The following is a 20,957-nucleotide window of genomic DNA, read 5'->3' on the forward strand; positions in this document are numbered from 1 at the left end:
GATCGCCGGAGTCCGGGCTGGGTAGCATGCCTTCCCACTGCTCATGGTTGGGGGAGGGAATAGGGGGGAGGGATGGTGTGTAGGAGCACGCCCAAATCATATGGTAGAGTGTGCAGGGTTGGGGACAGTACTTGCAAGTGGCGGAGTAGGAGGTGGGGTGGATGGAGTGGACGAGGGTGCCATGTTGGTAGGTGTTAGTTTGAAGGCGGCGGTAGGTGGTGGCTTCTTCCTTAGACAAGTTGTCGTGGGGTGGGGGAAAGATGCGTCGTTCGAGGCGGTAGTGTTCGAGGATCTCTGAATTTTTCAGGTAAAGAAGGGTATGCAACCGACGGTGACGCTGGAGTGTTGGAGGGGAACGCGCGGAAGATATGCGCACGGGCGGCAGCATGTGCTGCCTCATTCCCCTCTAGAGACTCATGTCCCGGGATCCAGAGAATGTACAGGTAAGGAGGGTTGGGGATAGACTGTAGGATGCCGATGGCTAAGGGAGCAATGTGACCGGCAGCGTAATGGCGACAGGCAGCTTGTGAATCTGTGACTATGTTGATAATGTCTTGAGATGTAATGGCTGCGAGGGCTATTGCGATTTGTTCTGCAGTTGTGGAGTCGTTGCGAATTACTGTTGCGGAAATCAGTTCAGTTCCTCGGTGGTCTACTATTGTAATTGCGAAGGCTGGTTTATGGTCATATTTGGCGGAATTAACGTAGCGGATGTCTCGTGCCTTGACTTGAAGCATCTTTGGAAGCCTGCGAATGCTGCCTTGCCGGCGAGCCTGGTTATGAACGGGGGTGCATATTCTTGGGTATTGGGGCGACGGAGATGCAATCGCGTAGTTCCAGAGGGATGCGTTGGAGGGGATGATGGGTGGCAGGGAGTTGGTAGCCGAGGCGACGGAGGAGGTGACAGCCAGTGTGTGAGAACTTGAGCCATTCGATCTGGTTGACATGATAGGCCTCTCGAACTTCGTCTCACGTGTTATGAAGTCCTTTCTGTAGTAATTTCGCAGTGGAAGTTGTCGGCGGTAGCCCGAGTGCTAATTTATAAGCTTGCCGGATCATTATATCCAGTTTTTAAATTTCACTATTTTTGAGAGCCAAATATGGAGCACCGTATGTGATGCGGCTAATTAGTATGGCTTGAATGAGGGGCACGAGGTCATTTTCTTTCAGTCCTTGTCGACTATTAGCAACGCGTTTGATGAGGTCTGTGATTTGTAATAGCGTTCCTTGTACTTCATGAATACTACAAATGCCGGCGCCATCTGATTGGATAGTGAGTCCCTGAACACGAATTGTGTGTGGGCTTAGGATGAGAGTGCCATGTAGGGTTAATTGTGGGTCTGGGAGGGGTTGTCATTTACGGCCTTGCGTGCGTTTTTGGAAGACAAGAAGGGCAGGTTTTTCTGGTGCACAATTGAGGCAGCGGGCTTTAAGGTAGTGGTCGGTGGTGTCAATGGCTTCTTGGAGGGCGTCTTGTTGTTCACCAATCGAACCCCCTGTGGTTCAAATCGTAAGATCGTCTGCATAAAGTCCGTGTTGTATGTTTGTAATTTGTTGTAGAAGTGGCGGAAGTTGTAGCAGGGCAAGATTAAAGAGGAGCGGAGAAATGAGTGACCCCTGGGGTGTACCACGCGGTCGGGCACAGAAGGAGATGGAACTGATGGGGCCGAGGTTGAGGTTGGCTGTGCGATCGGTAAGAAAGTTCTGTATGTAATTGTATATACGTGTGCCGCAGTTAGCTAATTGGAGTCCTTCGAGTATAGCCTGATGTGATACATTGTCAAAGGCTCCTTTAATGTCCAGGTCTAGAATAGCGCGTTTCGTTTGTGAGCTCAGCGCTGTAAGGTCCGTGTATTTTAGCTGTAAAAGGACGTCTTGTGAGGATAGGTGTGCGCGGAAGCCAAACATGTTATGAGGAAGTAAGCTGTTTTCTTCGAGGTCCGCGGTGAGCCGATTATTAACTAGGTGTTCATATAACTTGCCTACACAAGATGTTAAAGATATGGGACGCAGATTTTCTAGGGTGACTGGCTTCCCGGGCTTCGGAATGAGCGTGATTTCGGCATGTTCTCACGGAGGGGACAGATAGTTGGTTGTTCAGCAATGATTAAAATAGTCAAGCAGTGCGGCTGTGCATTCGGGGTTGAGGTGACAGAGTGGTTTGTTGTGTATTCGGTCTTTGCCTGGTGTGGTGTTACGAGTGAGGTTGCTGATGGCGAAGGTGAGTTCAATGAGAGTGAAGGGGGCGTCAAGGTCAGGATTTTCTTTTCCTTTGTAATTGCGAGGTGGAATGTTTGGTATTTGCGTTGCGTGGTCTGCGTATTGTGTGAGGAGTTGTGCATGGAGCTGAGTTTCATTGAGGTGGTGATTGTGGATTAGGCGGTGGTTAGTGTGGCCGGTGTCTGCTTTGCTGGGCTTAGTACCCAGCATGGAGCGAAGGTTGTTCCATGTGGACTTAATGCTGGTAGTTCCTTGAAGGCGGTTACAAAATTGTGTTCAGTTTTGTTTGTGTAAGGTGCGAGCATTGTCGTCTGACTGTTGTGTGATGTGGGCGATGCGTGTTTTTGAGTTTTTTGTTGTGTTTTTGTTTTTTCCAGCGGTGGATAAGCCCTCGGCGGGCATAGTGCAGATGTAGGAGATGCATGTCCACCGATGGGTGATCTTCTGTTATAGCTAGGGTGCGGGTGTGGGATTCGACAGTTCTGAGAATATCTTGGGTCCATGTTTCAATGTCTTCAATTGTGGTTGGGAGAGGGGAGTCACGAACGAATTTTCAGTCTAAGAGTTTAGCATGGCCGATTTTTGGGGGGAATGCGGGTGTGATTGATGGTGAATTCAATGATATAGTGGTCACGGCCTAAGGTTTTGTCGAGGCGTGTCAAAGTGGCTCGTGTTATGTTGTGAGTGTATGTGAGGTCGCGGGTGGAATATCGTGCTACGCTGTTGCCAATGCGGGTGGGGTATGTGGGGTCGGTCCAGAGAGTGAGGTGAGCTTGATGGGCAGCGTCGGGAATTGGCCCTCCTTTTTTACTGGTTTTGGAATAACTCCACGCAGTATGAGGGGCGTTAACGTCACCGAGAAAGAATAGGCGGAGATGTTTCGTCGTAGCTTTAACTTTCTGAAGTATGGAATTTGTAGAAGCTAGGGAGTGCTGCGGGGGACTGTACATATAAAGAATAAAGAGACTGGAGAGTGTTCTCTTAGGCGGGATGAGTTCAATGAAGGTATGTTGCCAAATAATGGGAAGGGTGTGTGCTTGTGCAGTGTGTGATTTATGAACGAGTATGGCGGTGCGAGGCTGATGTGAATGTGTGTACGTGATGTAAATACGAAGTAATACCTGAGGTGTTTCCGTTTCTTGTAAAGCAATCACATCGGGAGAGTGAAGTTGACTTAGATGGGTCAGAGAGGGCTGCTTGTTTTTATACGTAGGACAATTTCACTGCCAAATAGTCCGTCCTGAGGGAGATGGGTGGGACGCTGGAGGCCTGGTAGACATGTTAGATAAGGGGCTCACGCTGGCCGGAAGGTGGGGTGACCTGAGAAGTAATTGCCGTGGCTTTTTATGGGGAGTGGGCATGGTTTTTCCAAGTGTACGATGCGTTCGGATTGTTCCTCGGTTACTGGGGTTAGTTCAGCAATGATGTGCTTGAGGTTGGTGAGGCGGGCAGCCAGGGGTTCAAGGAGGCAGGCGACGGTTTCAGTAACGGTCGTCACGATGGTGGATGCAATGGTGGCCGTAAATGAGGCTTCTACTTGAGTCAGTTTTTCTTCGAGGTAGTGGTATTTTTTGTCGCAGTCGGTATGGTAAGGAGTTGACGCTGACGGTAAAGGGTCCGGCCCCGGGAGGGTGGCTGGCGGTGTGGAGGGGTTGTAGGGGAGGTGGGAAAGGTTAGCTGTGGATGGTAGCAAATTTGGGCGCGGGAGGTTGGTAGATAGTGTGGAGGAGGGGTGAGGCGGTTGAGTAAAGAGCGTGGGAGGGCGTACATTTTAAGATTCTTTGTATTTTTCTCAATTGGTGTTCAATCCTTTGCTTCTTTTTTCTTCCACTGAACCCTTTACTTTTTCACATATCTTTTTTTAACACTTCGTGGGAGGACAAGCAGTTAATTGGCATCGCGTTGGAGCCCATCGGCCTAGCTACCTCGACGAGAACGGTCAAGATCAGGTGTCCAGGTATTGCCGTGTCATGTGAGAGAACGGGGTTAGTGTTAATAAACTAAAAGCGTTGTCGGAGGTAAGGTGTGCGACGTCTTAGTAATCATCCCGTGAGTTACTTGGTACTTTTGTAAACTTCTTCAGCGGTAGTTGTATGTACGACAAAGAGCGTTGATATGAATTGAAGAGGTCCATTTTCCTAGTTTAATGTAATGAGGAAGGGAATTTTACTCCATATTTTATCCGCTGATTCTGTAGGCTGCTCATGAATTTTTTTTTCGCAGTAATAACAGTACAGGTGCCCGTACAAGGACATCCAAAATTAGATGAAAGAATTCTGTGGTTATTAAAAGGGCCGCGAAGACAAAATACGACTTACCTGAATATGAAGACGTAGCCTTTCGTAACTCACCCGGCTCCATTACAACCACGAGAGAGCTTTTTAGCCAAAAGAACTCGAAGTATATTAAAAACATTCAAATTTCGCGCTCCAGTGACGTTATATGAATATGGGTGATATACTATGAATGATCACTGAAACCATAGTTGTCGGCGTGTGAACTACCGCTAGCATAAAAGTGTTACAATAAACGAGAACTAGAAGCCCCGCTACAATCGCTTAGTTTTGTTTCTTGGCTGTTTCTTTGGGAGGAAGCCACAAATAACAGAAATAAATTTCTGTAACGTCATGAAAACCCCTCCGGAAGGCTTTTGGGGAGTTGCGACTGCATCATATGTTCTCTTTATTATCTAGATTATTTGTTGACATTTTACGATAATATGGGCACCATTGCTTGCGTAGCAAACCAGTCTTTTAAATGAACCAAAATTGCATTTGTCTTCATGCCAATTTTAAACAAACGTTCCTTCAGTTGCCACTGTGTCCTACAGGTGAACAAAGAACACATGCCGATGGCTAAACGAAACAGTTAAGTCATGGATGCGGAAATACCTTTCCACGTATAGCAGGATACGATTTCATGGCTTCCATGACTGCCAGGGCTGCACCAACAGAGCTCACAGATATTAAGTTGTGTCCACAGCCATGGCCGATCTCTGGCAAAGCGTCGTACTCCACCATGAAAACCACCGTGGGTCCTGCAAGTATAGAAGAAGAAAAGAGTAAAACGCGAACGATTATGTGACTGTAAAGAGATTGCGGCAGGGTTGACTCCTTTGTAGCTCTTGCACCCTGCGCCGCCAATTGACATTGAATTTGATGTGAAAGCCCTCAGTGCTCCATTCTGCGAAAAGCGCGGTTTTTGTGGCGGCACGTTCAATAAAATGGCCGCCTCTGATAAGATAAAAAAACAAAAACATTTTATTCAGCCGTTAGTATGTGACCCCGGGTCTCTACAGTAGAAGCCCATGCTCAACCACCTGTCCAATCGCAGCACGTTTTTTACGTGGAAGCAAATTTTATTAGAATAACCCTAGCTGGAGGGAGGCGCACTATTGACGCACATCCAACGCGATAAGCTACAAACCATATATTACAACGAAACCCCCGCTACAACAGAAGTCATGAAGTCACAATAGATCACACTGAAAGTCAGTCACTGACCGGGCGCGATCGAAGCAGTAACAACAGTCAAGAGTATCGCTTCAATGTTCGTAGGCAAAACACACTAGGCCAATCGCCACTTGAAATAGGCCTTTCTTTGAGAGCGCGCAGTTTCAACTTGGCGCTACATCATGCTAGTTCGCCATAGATCAGCACGTTACGACTGGTGGAACAAAAATAGTTGTAGTTGATCCTTTCTGTGTAATAAATGTCTACTTGGGGGAGTCGCAAGGGATTCGAAGCTTCGGCGGGGCTAATGTACCGACGTCCCAACATTCACAAAATAGTTCTGCTTTAGCCTTAAAATTCAACGTTCGTGAGGCACATATGACTCTAGGAAGCCTATTCACAAGACATCATGGAGTAGGGCTTCAGTGGGATGGAAAAACGTTTATTGAGCATAAAAGTGTGGGTATTTATTAGTCCGTGAAGCCGTTATTCACTGCATCAGCCTGAGCGCGAGCAATAAGGCGTTCCGGCTCCTCGCACAGCAAGCTGGCCAAATGGGAAGGGGGTTTGGCGCGTAGGGCCATACCCACACTGGGGTAGGTCGTGCTCGAGACGAAGCAAGAGGGGCAGTGGTAGGGCTATAATTAGAGAGGGAGATGTTGTGGAGTATCGACGTCTTGTGATATTTGTTGGTCTGTAGTCGACATGAAATTCGAGCCGCTTGTCAGCTTAGGGACAAAATTCTAAATTAGCAATCGGTTTTTTTGCGTGAGAAACCACCTATATAGATAAATTCCGGTCAAAGTGCTCCCTTTGGTTACTCGGAGGAACATTTGAGCGCAATCGCATTACTTGAATGGCGCTGGTGGGAGATTACAACGTGCCATCTATTAAGCTTACGGTGCTTCGTCGATGGCACACGGCTGCACGACTTCAATTGAGAAATAAAAGCCGCATTTTATTATGCACTACACCGCAATCAGTCAAGAAAGAGTTTAAAATTGGAAATAGTATTTGTCATCTCACAAACACTAGGCGGTGCAGAATTTGCAAAATTTGCCGTGAAGGAAGACACAAAGATCGTTGTCTTCTGCTTTCTGATTTTTACACCCCTCCAGTCCAGAAGTTTAAAACGGCCAGCTCGTCATTCTCATGTTATTGATCAGGCCAGCGCGTGCTATCTCTTCGTAAAAGATAATACTGTGGTGGTTCCCACGGCATCTCACAATGAATGTTTAAACTGTGATTGAAGGTTGCTTCTTCCACAAAAACCACTTAGTTCTTGGAGCTTGTATCCTCTACTGGAAGATATATTGTTCTGACGAAATTTTACTCCCTTCGGTCTCTTGCCCGATATGCTCCAGCAACAAGTCCAATTTCTCAGGGAAAGATGTTAACTTGTCATTGGGGTTGGGCTCGTTTCATGTTTTGGGGCATCATCAACATTGTCATTGATATCAGCGATATGAAGCGTAATATTTTTGAGCTGATACATGTTCACAAAATCTAGTGGTTCGTAGCTTCAGAATATCTGAGGGGAATGTACCGACCCGTTGTTTATTTCTAGCGAGAGCACTCACAATCTCATAGCCAGTTGCAGCACGTGACATCGCATAGAGCCCAGTCAGAGGTAGTGTGATCCTTTTGTTGATTTTCTCGATATCACCTCGATAGCAAACTTCTTTTAAAGAGAGTAGGTGCAGTTTGAAAACCGGCTGGACGAGGTTTTGCGTCACAAGGTATGGTGTGCTGGGCTCACATGTCATTGAGAAAACTCTCAGGTGAAGAAGCCATTCTCGGGTAACGACTAAATGTAGATAGTGTGGCCCATTAATATATACTTTTAAAACGTTGAATATCCTGAAAGTCGCGAACTATTAGCAAACCTGCCTTTTTAGATGTATGGTATTTTTTGTGTTTCAGTTCTACCGGTTTACAATGAAGCTATTTGTAGCTAGGGATCGGGGCATTCTTGTTTCGCACGGTGAAAACCCCTGGTGCTGAATTTGATTCAAAATCGTTTCATTCTGTGCAAAATCTTTTGCATTTCATATCGTTGTAGTGACTTTTGAGTAGATTAGTTAACATTAGACAACATTTTCAACATTAGTAGAATATTAGCAAGGTTACAAATGTTTCTCGAAGATTTTCGCAGTAGGAGCACGAGCATTTCAATTTTTCGTGACTTTGGGAGGTTGTCTTCTCTGATTATTAGATAGTTTTTGAAATGCTTTCATAATTTGTGAAAGTAAATATTGTTTTTATACATTCTTTTCTGCTAATTATTGCTAGGCATCGGTTCGTTTGCATTCATTATCGAGGGCCCTTTCCATTGAGGAAACGTGATCCATTACAGGAGTCCTTTGCGCTGGTTTTCTTGTATACCTCGGGCCTCCCGCCGGCACGCACGAGATTGCTGTGGCCCCGATTTGTTTTAGCGACAGATAACTCCGCGAGGATTGGTATTTTTCTTTCATAACTGACCGTCACCAAAAAAATTGCTTTAAAAAACAACATCCAACAATGATGCATTTATTCCATTTACTTGCAACACCGATAGCTGAAAGTGAGAACAATTGTTGCAGGCAAAAACATTGGTCACGAAATGCCAAATAGCGCACAATGTCTATATTTTTTTGTCCACGTCCCCAAAAAGTTTGTAATATTATCGCTTTTAGAGCGATGGACTTCTAAGTTTGCCAACACGAGTACTTTCCAGGCTGCTCTACGATTACTATGCTTCCAGAAATTTATTGGTAGTGACCCGCCGCTGTGGCTGAGTGGCTAAGGCGTTGCGCTGCTGAGCACGAGGTCGCGGGTTCGATTCCCGGCCGCGGCGGCTGCTTTTCTGATGGAGGCGAAAAGCAAAAACGCCCGTGTGTACGAGATTTCGGTGCACGCTAAAGATCCCCAGGTGGTCAAAATTAATCCGGAGCCCTCCACTACGGCGTGCCTCATCGCCTGCGTTGCGTCGGCGCGTTAAACCCTACAATCAATCAATCAATCAAATTTATTGGTAGTGTCTTCATAGGTTGTGAATTAGATTTGCCGGATTGTGTACTATTTTCCTCATACGCTGCAGTTTGAAATAGATGTAGTGTTCCCTTTACCTGTCAAATATGTGACATTAATTTCACCTGCTACGCCAGTTACATTTACTGAAATGCAAAAGCATTCCCAGTGGGTTATTAAGCATTGCAATTTCAACACCCCTGATGTATTGCTAGTAGAGGTATTCACGTCTTGTTGAAGCATGATAGTAACCCCTTGTAGTACAAATCACATGCTTGCATAATAGGCTATAACAGTTCCATTCAACTGGCTCCACGAGGTTGTGGGATATTTAAAGTTTTCTGTGGCAGCTTTTACCTCTATAAGTACCTCAAAATACAGAAATATTGTAGAATGCTGAAATCAAGAAAAATCTTCCCTACAAGGCTCCACCACAATGGAGAATAGGAGGTGGTCGCATGTATATCGAGTGCATTTGTTTGCCCCAGCGCCTTTCTGAAGGGGACGCGCATCGGCCTGCCTTTGTATACACGAGTAGGAATGACTACAACACAAAGGACATCCGGACCAGATTTCACGGCAGCGGCTCTCGAGTTTCTACGCGGTTTTTCAAAATAATAAAACAAAAAAGCGGTGAGTACGAACATCGGCTCGTCAAGGTAAGGGCTCCAACAGCATACTTTTGTTAGAGTTGCCACGAGGCCGGCATGTTATCATGGTGCAGTGCGGGAGCGTAAATCAAAACTGGTGCAACTGAAAGCATGTTTTGACGTCGTTGAAGTTAGTTGAGGTTAAAAATAGGTGAAAATAAGGAACAGAAAAAACCTAAATCCGCACAACAATATTTCCTGTATATTATACGGTACAAACAGGAATTTACCCTTGAAGTAAGATTGGGAAATCATGCTAGTTACGTAGTAACAAAGAAGAAAAACAACATATCTCTCCCAATACTTTTCTACCTCGCCTTGGTTTGGGGACCTTCAAGCGAATCTGATTATTTTAGCCACTAAACTTCAACATTTTATTGCAAACTTTGGCTACCTACGTTGATTTTAATTCATGCTTATCGTAAATACTCAAAGTACAGCTGATCAAAAAAGTTGCGAGTTTTTTTTACGGAAAACATTATTCCAGTGCAGAAGTTCTTGCGCTGTTGCAGATTGTTATCGGGCAACGTTTAACATGTATGACAGATCTTGGTTTTTTTCTAACAAATATGAACGAAACCTGCGCGACAACGTATTGACGTCCACTCAGAAAATCTCTTGCAGTTTTAAAGGATTGTAGTTTACCTTCTAATTCTGGATATGTCGACTTTCGAGAATAGGAATGCGCTAACAAGACAACTGTGCTACTTCTTGAGAAATAATAAACGTGCCTTTGTGGAAGGAGAAATTGAATACAAAGTTTCCTGTGATGTTGAAGCGACGTGGTGAAGAGGAGGTGGGAAGCACCCCTATGAAGTTTGACGTCATCGAAGGGAGACCTCAAATTTTTGTTCAAAGAAAGCTCGTCTTTTTAATTTAGGCCGTGACAAAGTGGTGCGGAACTCGCAGGATAGAACGAACAGCCGCCTAAAAACGGCGTTGTCGGGTATTTTACGGAAAATATTTTGGCAGAAGCAATTCATCGATGCATTGAATATGGGACTCATCTTTTATTAATTTTAGGAGCGAATTTTGGAGGAAATTTACCCATTTTTGACGCTAGCAAATTTAAGGCAAATACTAGCACTAGAAAGTGTTTGTTAAGGTCGGGAATGAATAGCGCGGCTAAAAACTGTTTGGAAGGCAATCACAATATCAATAACCTGAAAGCCAGAATTGAGAGGTGAATACATGAATTGAATAACGCCAGGGTGCTGTGAGCTTTAACACGTGTCTCTTCCCTCCAAGCTGTCTTAGATTAAACATCAGTAAACAAGGCGCAGGACAAGACGACCTTTTCAAGTGGAATGACAGTTCAGATAATGCTGTAGACAACAAATCAGGGGCGTATTTTGACATGAAGGATGAAACAATGCCCCGCCGATAGTTTTCAGACACTCCATGTAACCAGCGGTGAGGCAAAGTAAAAAAAAAAAATGTTCAGCCTCCCGAACTGCATTTAAGAATAACTAGATTTCGTAAGGCTTCTGAAAAATTGCAAGCTAGCCATCTGCCAATATGAGACATAATGGGGTACGACGATGGGATATATTGCCCGAAACCATTACAGCATAAGAAATACGATCGATGATGTCATGCGTATATAGAAGACAACTAAGCAGTTACAGAGGGCTGTAGAACATATTTTCCCATAGAGACAACTAGATGTTGCGTATTCACGCCTCCGTGTCAGTCCAACACCAAAAACATTAAAGTTGCCTTTGATCTCCTGTTGGTCTTCACATCGGTGACTGCATTATTTTTATGACGAAAACAAAATGGCGCATTAGTAACGCAGATGCACTGTGCGGCATCATATTCATCATCATAATCACCTTCCTTCTCATCATCTTCATCATAGTAACGCTCGTCACCATAGTCGGCTGCGCTTCACAATCATCATTATCACCCGTTCTGACCTTGGAAGAGGCTGAGCCCCTCTCTCAGAATAAACCAAGCTCCCGTTGCGGCCAGAGAAGACAGGCCAAGGACCAAGCTCTGGAGAAAATGTACGGCAAAGACGAAATCACGGTGTATACTGACGCAGGAAGGTGTAAAAACAAGGAAGCAATGGGGCAGTTGTAACATCGAAAGACACATACCTCACCATTGCGACCATCCCCGGAAATACCACTCAAGAAGCAGAAGAAATGGCCACAGAGCTAGCTATAACCAAATTAAGGGAATTACGACCATTTCCGACTCGCAGCAGGTGTACAGAAGATTTAATTCGGGATCGGTGACTCCCACAGCGTACCGCCCCCTGAGCACAATCCCCAAACCGGCACGTCACAATAGTCTAGGCCCCGGCACTCTTCACTCGCGGGCAACGATTTCACCCAAGCGAAGTCCTGTGCCCTCGCCACGAAGGCCACGGAAAAATACCTGTCCTCGAGTCTATTCTGTCTTACCGTGACATCACCCGGGATTAAAGGCTAGAACGTGGAGTCTATCCGCCATCACACCTACAGTTCAATAAAAAAATAAGGCTTAACCTTTCGCTGCATTCAATTAAACACCTTTCCGCACCCATTCCAACTTCATATGCAGTTCCCCAACCGCCATCCACCTCAATGAAAATTCTGTGGAAATTCAGGCGGATTGTATTACGTAGCCTGAAAATGCAGCCCCAACCCAGGCTTGCCTTTCTGTAACCCCAACCTCTAGAATTGCGAGACTGCGCTGTCGAGCGCCCACCCCACCCTCCAGGTCAAACTGACGGAGAGTGTAGAAAGTGCAAAGACAACGTTAAGACTTTTTGGCTAAAAAGCCACACTTACACTAAAAAATTGGTAAATGAAAATTTGGCTCTCTCTCTCTCGCTTTATTTCGTGCCGCCTTTCTTCTGCCTGGCATGCGCTCTACAAGGCAAAAGCGAGTTACCTAGCCAACTTTACGTCGAGACGACAAATAATGCTCCGATGAGCACGGTCTCTACGCAGTGCCATCGGTTTACATAGGGATGCGATGAGTATTTATGAATCGAATTCCTATTTTTAGAGGGAGACAAAAAAATTCGGCTCTATACAAGCAATGCAAGGTTAAAACAAAACCCACGGGAACGGCTGACAGGGCATGCCAGTGTCTTACCAATGTTACTTCCCCGAGTGTATATTGAAGGGAAGGTATACGTTAAGGTATGAGTGCGCAGCTAGAGTGCGCAAGTAGCTAACAACGGGAGCAGTTAATTAAACCAGTTGCACTTCGAAACAATAGGCATGTCCTTAATTGGGGAACACCGATATCTCTAAACTTCTTTTCTATCATACTGTTATGACCTCAAACCTTTGAAAAATATTACCAACTACTACCTCTTCGGTTGGTCTCTGGGTAAACGGTGCAGCCTTTCATTATACGTTTGTAAAAATCGATAGCATTCCTGATTTTGATTTTATTTTCGCCGAAACACACTCGCCGGGAAAGATGAAGTCTTATCGTTAACTTCCCTTATCTGCCCAACAAGGTACATGTCTGGGTTTCCCTTAAAAATGGTACTTGGTTTAAACACCCAACTACTTTGGGCCAAATACGTCATTGGAGGTGACAGCACATGCCACGTTCCCAGAAAAAATGGTTTTCAGTCGCACTTGTGTACGGAGCAGGCATAAAAGATCTACTTCATGTGGAGACACACGGCAATCGACTAGCAAACACACAACACGTGTTCGCGCAATACCGCTTCACAAACGGCTTTTTAAGCACGATAGTTTTTTTTGGGCTACTTTAAAGCAGAAAAGCTTGGTTTGTCTTTGTATGTGTACCCCTTGAGTTAACCTTCTGGCCAAAAGCTGCTATTTGAACGACAGGTTTACATAGTCAATGCTTTTGCAACTCACTCAATCTGAAAACGCACTTCATCCTTGTTAATATTGTTCATGGAAAAAAAAATTAGGCATATTAAGGAAGAACAACGAAACACGAGTTTTATTTGGGGGTTATTTTGTAAATATAAATTGCTGCCTTATTTTTGTGTCACAAAATGAAGAATCACGCGCAGAAAATATAGTTTTTACTCAAAATACAAATAGGGCTTCTACCCGTGGTTCGTGCCTCGTGGCCACTTTCCAGCAACTTCCACAGTAACGAATGATTTCAGTAGATGGCACGTGAGCAGTAAAATGCCCTAAAATTGAATTCACTGGCGCAAATATCCAGCGTGTTCACCGTGGAGGGAGCAAGACAGCAGGGGAAAAGTGTGATAGTTGGGCAGAGGAAATAAGCGGGGCATTTACAAGGCAGCGGGGGCCCAGCATTACCGTCTTTCAACAACATATGCAGCGATGCAAATACGCGGAAAGTTTGTTTTGTTGCGACATTGTGTGAATGGCGTTGACCCGATCTTTTTATTCATTCGTTCAAGTCATACGCTTAAACATACCTAATATTCTAGGTCCAGCCAATTGGTTGGATAACAGTTTTTTTTTCCTAAGACACAGAGCCAGCAGCAGCTGCATGGGCTCTGCACTCAGGGTTTCTACCGCATTCAAGGCTTTATTTGATTGATTGATTGATTGATTGAGTTTTAGTCAACTGGATGCAAGTGAAAAGTGCCTGCGAAGAAAACCAAGCTTGCGATTTGCGTTATTAGTGACATCTTCAATGTGCGCTTGCCAGGAAAGGTTGTTAGTGATATAGACTCCAGGTATTTGTAGCTTAACGGAAGCTAAAGGTATGGTGTTAAGAAAGTACGTTGCGACTGCTGTGCTAGTTTTAAGTGTATGTTAGACATGTTATTAAGATCATGCTGAGGAGGAAAGACCTCGGAAGGGTTGCAGATTTCCCGGTAGAGTACAAAGTCATGGGCGAAAAGTCTTATACGTGAGGTGAAACAGTACGGGAGGTCATTAATAAATACAAAAAAAGAGGTGCAAGTACCGAACCTTGCGGAACCCCTTAAATGACTGGACAAGGATACGAATCGTTACCGTTAGCCGTTACGTACTAGATGCGGTTATGCAAGACGTGTTCGATCCATTTTAAGATACTGGTTTCAGTATTAGGTTTGCTTTATTTCGGAAGTAGTAAATGGTGAGGAACAGTGTCAACTGGTTTAGAAAAGTCAACAAAAATGCTATCAACGAGAAAGGAATTATCCAAGGACGAAAACAACTCATAATTAAATGCAAGCAGTTGATGTTCACACGAGTAGATTTTACTACACCTCTGTTGAGAATGGGTAAAAAAGAGTAACATTCTAACAAATCCATCAGATTAGCATAAATATTATGTTCTACAATTTTTCGTGGGAGCTTTGAGGACACTGAGTATCACATACCTTGTGGACTGGAACAACTTTCCCAACCTTCCCATCAATGGGCAGCGCGGCACACATTTGTGCTTGGTTCGTCCACCCGTTTTAGGTAATCGACAGGTGGGGTAGAAATCTGGACGGAGCTTTTCCGCCTTTTTGACAACAGGTTTTGTGCAGCCGATGTGAATTGCTTCTTATACCATTACAAACGACACCATGAGCCTAGTCCGAAAAGGTTCTCAGGGTGTCACTGCAGCTTTTTTAACCTAACCTGTGGTATTCCAACGGCACTATTCCGATTTTTTGGCGCTATCGGCGTATCCACGACTGAGGTTCTGTTAATTACGAGCACTTACCAACTACTGACACCAAGAATAAGGGCGGAAACGACAGAAGTCCGGCACATGCCACAAAATTCGCTCAAAATTCGATGAGCACAAAATTCGCTCACGAATAGTCTGGCAACGTTCATCGTAGATTGCTCCATGCTACTACAAAATGACAACCTCAGGAAAACGTTCCCATCAGGAAGTCTTGCGCCGCCATCATCAGTAGTCGTCTGGCGAAACGAAGTACTAGGGACATACAATATAAAGCGGTGGACAAAGCACCGCCTTTAACAAGCCACAGAAAGATGGTTCGCGAGTGGCGTGAATCCAATGAGAAAAAGTACTAGACAGAGCACGGAAGGAGACTACTACGAAGCAGCATGCGGGGTGTTGCGTGAACATCTGCACTCGCGAACCAATCTCGCTAGACACTGTCTATGTGATACTTCATATATTTGTAGGCGACGTTAAACAAACCTAGTCAGCGCGATTGGCTGCAGTATTGGCGAGTATACGCATATTCCAATGCGAGTCACGGATACTTAAGTAACATACTGCGCCGGAAAAAGACCTCGTATGAGGATCGTTCCCTGCACATGAAGTAGCAAAAGAGCATACGTAGATGATCATGTTTCATTGTAACAAGAGCCACGGCAGAGAACAGGAAACGAAATCAATAAAATTAATCAAGGACGCTTTAAAGGCAGCAGCCGGCAGTGTGTTCGACTCCTTCCACGCTAAAGTGACATTCATAAACCAGAAGATCACATATCCGACGCAATCGGCACTGGCATATGGTATGCGGGACTACCCCATTTGGACTTTGCTTTATTGTCATTTTTTTAACCCATTCTCCTCCTTATTGCCCTTTTTTCGGATTATCCCGCAATGTGCACTTGCCGAAAAAGTAAACTTGAATACTCGCGCTTTTTGCAGGGATGCAGCAGTTCCGTTACGCAGAAGAGAAAAACTTGTTTACTTATGCTTCGCTATTCCTCATGCACGGCCGGAAAGAAAGACCCGTGACACTAACGTGATCGCGTTATAAGCTACACTGTGAGAGTACCAAATGGCACAGTACTTGTTCCTGCACGTCAGCATGCTCACAAAACCGATATACGCGTGCACAGGCAATCCCGAGGAAACGTCCCGCTTTAAATAAATTTTCGTGAGCACGTCAGGTTTCAGCTTTCGACCTTGCCTGCGGGCGTAAGCATCCGCAAAAAAATTGATGGGTTGAACTGCGTTTTATTTTTAAATATTCGTAAAAAATGTCCGCATTCCGCGAATATACCAACGAAATAAAACTAAATAAATTATTTTCTGCTGAAGCCTGATTTGTTTTTGGTTGTAAAGAAGGCTGCACATCTGGTAGAGTCATTTACATCAAAACAGAAAAGAATGACGTGACCAAATGCAGGGAATGACAGCGGGCGTCCACCTTTATGCCTAAGTCTTTCTCCCTTTGTTGGGCAAACGAATGCACCGATATGGGGACCACGAGATCATTAGTGACCCATACGTTAGATAAAAGATCCGATTTTTTGTGCTGCCTTTTGTTAAACGCCAATATATAGCAAATAAAAGGGGCATTTCTGGAGTGGAAGTTGCACTTGCCAGAATAGGCTTTCAGTTCTTGTTCTAAGACCATATCATGCCTGAGCAGTGGCCTAATGGTTAAATTTTCGGTAAACAAGCGGCGTATACTTCTTACATTTTTTTTCGGTCTAACTACTTTAGCGGCAATAAAGGTGATGCTTGTTTAATTGCACGAATTTGACTCGGTGTGTCAGCGTCTCGGTTTGACGGGACGTTGATTTTCGGTCGGAATTGATTTGTCGCCACCACACAGTACCCCACCAGTACCACACCACCCCACATGATCCACCTTATTACTTAGTTTTCGGACAGAGCCGAGCTCATCTGTGGCCTCGAACGTGAGCGGCGCTCAACTGAACCCAAAGTGGTCAGCTCAGCTCACTTCGGCACAGTCCGAGCTCCACCCAACTATGATCGCGAACGCCTTCCTAAAGCCTATTGATATCAATAAATATTTAGTCGTGCAATTTGGTGAGGGGAGGATGTCGGGTGGGAGGAATACAGTTCTGCCCAAACTCTGCACTACATCAGCAAAGCGTGACCTGTCAACGGCTTTGAAACTTGGAGCACAATGGGCAGATAGTCGGAAATATATCGATAACAGAGCTCAACTGCAATCCGTCCCAAGTCGCAGACAGAAGATTATTCGCCTGTATTGGTGTCACCGTACCTGACCTGATAGTAGTTGCATGTAGGCGAAGAGCAGTGCGCGCGCTTATCTGATACCGGATTGTGGTTAGAGCGAGAAGCTGGGTGGGTATCTCGAGACAGAGCAAACGATGAAGCAAAATAGATGAAGAATTATCTAGGAAACGGTAGCCATCCCGACGCCATGGGTCTTTTGTAAAGCTCAATATTAATTAGAAGGAAGCTTACAGCGCATATTTAAGCATAATAGACAGGCGAATAACAATTCTAATGCAGATTAGCCGTTACGTGTTGCCTCGTTGACAGATCCCCGTTTTTGTCTAGATGGAGTGTAACTATTTTATTCGGTCAAGGTTAATAATTTTAGGTCAAGCGAAGAATCCGGAATAGGCACTGTCTAAATTATTTCCGCGGTAATATTAAACATTCAAAGCCACTATTACACCCCTCTGCCCAGCTGGCACTTTCCTCTGCTTTCGATGAGCGTAGACTTTCCACCGCTGGAATTAAAATGGGCATGCCGAAAGTTTTCATGCCCGCCTCTTTCAAGCGTTACAAAATATTAGCCCAATTTCGGTCGCTAGTGTTATAACGAGAAAAGTACCCCGTAGTGCCTCAGTGCGAAAGAAAGGTTCACAACGTGTTTTAAATATGCGCTCCTCACTGTTATCAAGAAAAAGGGATGCTGCAACCACGGGAATTTTGTCTTCCTTGTCGAAAATATGCAACTTCAGGGCAGAATATCGATAAGGTTTTTGTCTACATCAGCTGCGGGTGTCGTGATATTGGCGCTTTCCGTCATCAGTGTTTTACGCCTTTTATATTGCCCTACCTGTACGTAAAGTGCCAAGACTAGCACATCACACATATAAGCCTTAAATGAGTCCACAATAAAATCACGCACTATTCACAGTGCTGATAAAGTCTAAAGGCCCCATGAAACCTCACACTTTGGATAACTCCCAAACATAAGCACTCTTCCGCGCCGGCTAAACGCATAGGTACATCAACACATTCCTCATCACAGTCTTTGACAGCATGGCATGTCTGCTTGCGTCAAGGTAAAAATATTTTCGACTTTGCTTTTTGGGAACTAAGCGGTTTATGGGCGTTCCATTCCGAAAGATACGCATGGCCTAAATGGTGCGGCAAATGAACAAGTCTGGCGAAATCGTTGACTGACACGTCGAATGGATTGTGTGGCCGACTATAAACATGACACCGGTTTCCGACCATGCGCAGCAGATCTATGGGTGATGCGCGTGTACTTTTGTCTTTCTTTCTGTATAAATTATTTCTCCAGTAATATGTGTTTTTACCCGCGTCACCTAGAAGATAATTTAAATTGAAATTATGATTAAAAAAGGCAATAAGACAATTAACCAACTAAGGGTCCATGGACTGCGAATTATGAGGTCCTCTTAAGCTTAGTTGAGCCATCACGTTCTAACACATTCTGACACCGCTGAGAGGAAAACAAAGAAAAGAAATAATTATAAAAGTGTAAGAATGTGGGGTGACGTGGACAAAATGTTTAGTCACACACCAAAGAAGCTTATTCACAGAACTTTGTACAGTGGTGTTCTCCGAAGAGATATGGGCACCTCATTTTTTCTGCAACAACAACCTATCGTTGACTGGCATTTCTCTCATCCTGTTTTTGTATACAGAAAGACGCATGTGAGGCTCCTAATAAAATTATGATCGTCGAAAAATATCGCCACCATCGTAATTTGTGCGCCAAACCCCGCGATCTTAGCGCCTCCACCGGCATCCGGGGACTGCGTTTTGCGCAGAGCCGGGATACATTCCTCAGAATTTGCTGGTTAAACGGTGCCGTTTGTACAAAACGGCCCTAGCCGAGCTCTACCATGTCTACCGGTGTTGGGGAAGTTTAAGTTAATTTGTATTTACTATGCGACTGCTATTTATGTTCTCCTCAAAATAGGTTGAAGACTGCGAGCCTGGCCTAAACATTCGTCTCATTTACGTCTTGCAACAGAAGGCTCAAGTCATATCACGGCACCTAAAAATATTGGAGACCTGATAAATGTAATCAGCAAAAGGACAGGAACGTTGTCCATAACGCATCTTTTTGCACTTTCACCCTCATATAGGCTTGGAGTGCAGCAAATAAGATATAATGACTCTACTGCAACACTTGATGTTTACAACTGTTATTTTAGTGTTGTAGACTTTATTAGAAGGCAGTGGAGTTAAAGTAACATTCAATGACCCAGAGAAAGAGATTCCTTACTGTACGCGTCATCTGCACCCTGAACGTAATTAGTGTAAGCTAATCAGGATACACTCAGCGAAGGCCTGCTAAGGTTATTAAAAAATGTTCTAAGATATTTTTGGTCTTGCTGAGTGCTATCTTTTTTAATACAAGCTACGTGAATTATATTTTGAAGCAGTAGAGTGTGTTGTGAGTTCAAGCTCTCCAGATCATGGTATTAAATCTTAGGACCGCCCGGCCACGTTCCTTTGGCTGGGACAGCAACTACGCAATTCTGACTGGCCCCACAATTTCGGGATAGAAAGTCACATAACCAACTGCCACATCAGGTCAGGGGCTGTGCATGAGCCATTGAATTCTATTCCTTCCATGGCGGCAGTTTTCTTGCAGAGGTAAAAAAAAACAACTTCAGTAAGACAAGTTTTCGGTGCATGGTATGAATGCTAGGTAGTTTAATTAAACACGCACATCTACGGCAGGTTTGGCAGCACTCAAAGTTCAAATATGTATTTGTTCTTTGAAAACATATGCAGTCAAATTGACGCAGCAATACAGCAGTTTTCCCTAGAGATGTAGCCTCCCTGGTGAAAATAGAACCATTATTTTTGCTCAACAGCCAGCGTTCAGATCGACAAGCGCTTTTTATGGCATTCGGATTCCCAACATTGGGAGCAAACGGCGAAAAACTTCGAGCATTATTTTCGCGGAATTTGTCTTATTGTGCGCATTTCTCGCTTTGTAAGAAGAACACGGATATGATGGATAAAGTTTTAGAGCGAAAAGTAAAGGCGCAGATCTTAAATTTGGCTCCAAACTAAGCTCCACTCTCTATCTCCTTTTGAAGTCATCGAATAAGTTAGGTGTAAAAAGGTCGGACCCACTGCGTGCAGGGAGTGCTACCTTGTGCAAATACCACTACCCAAAGGAGTTCTGCACGATACAGGATATTACTGCAAAAATACTGTCTACTCTGTCCTAACTGAAATGTTTTTACTTCTGTCTAAGTGATGTTGTTTTCCTTCTGCGAGCAGCTCATACGATCCTCTCCATCTGCAAACATACATACGTGTCCCACGATGCTACATTTTCACTTTAATCTCCGCCACTCGTGCGAAGTAGAGCACTCTTGGCTTTGAAACGACACCCGAAATGCCACAAAGGATCCTGGTTAAAAAGCAAATGCATTTTCTTACCATTGCTTCCTCCAGGTGCGAGGAACTCCGCTCTGAATGCAGTTTCCAACAAGTGCTGCCTCTTCACGGCGAAACCACGGTGCTCCAAGAACTCGCATAATCTGTCGTGAGCTTTGAACTCCTGCAGGGCTAACTCAGGATTTTCGCACAGGAATTGACTAAGTTTGTAGAGGTCCCCTGCAGAACCTTCCACCACTCGGTTCACAAGAGGCGCTAGCTCTGGGAAAGACATCTTGACTGATCCCAATGCGTCTGCAGCGAGATGAGAACAAACCCGATAGATTCGAGGGCACGTAGAACAGAAGCTATTTAACGCTCTTGAGGCAGGTGTCCGCCTCGGCTCATGCAGGTTGCTATCACATGG

General features: G+C 44.7%; 1 protein-coding gene across 1 annotated transcript in view; it reads right to left on the reverse strand.

Moving 5' to 3' along the window:
• The window catches only part of LOC144148996 (xaa-Arg dipeptidase-like), a 52,633-nt gene extending 31,793 nt beyond the window's left edge, over nt 1–20,840 (reverse strand). The window contains exons 1-2 of the mRNA XM_077680520.1: nt 20,594–20,840; nt 5,112–5,257 (exon numbers count right to left, since the gene is read on the reverse strand). Of these exons, the coding sequence (XP_077536646.1) occupies nt 5,112–5,257; nt 20,594–20,825 (378 nt within the window). The 5' untranslated portion in view covers nt 20,826–20,840. The remainder of the gene's footprint in view (nt 1–5,111; nt 5,258–20,593) is intronic.
• Between the last annotated feature and the right edge of the window lie 117 nt (nt 20,841–20,957).

This window comes from Haemaphysalis longicornis, unplaced genomic scaffold, assembly GCF_048455015.1.
Source record: "Haemaphysalis longicornis isolate Haplotype H1 unplaced genomic scaffold, Haemaphysalis longicornis Haplotype H1 scaffold_8, whole genome shotgun sequence".
Classification (NCBI taxonomy): domain Eukaryota; kingdom Metazoa; phylum Arthropoda; class Arachnida; order Ixodida; family Ixodidae; genus Haemaphysalis; species Haemaphysalis longicornis.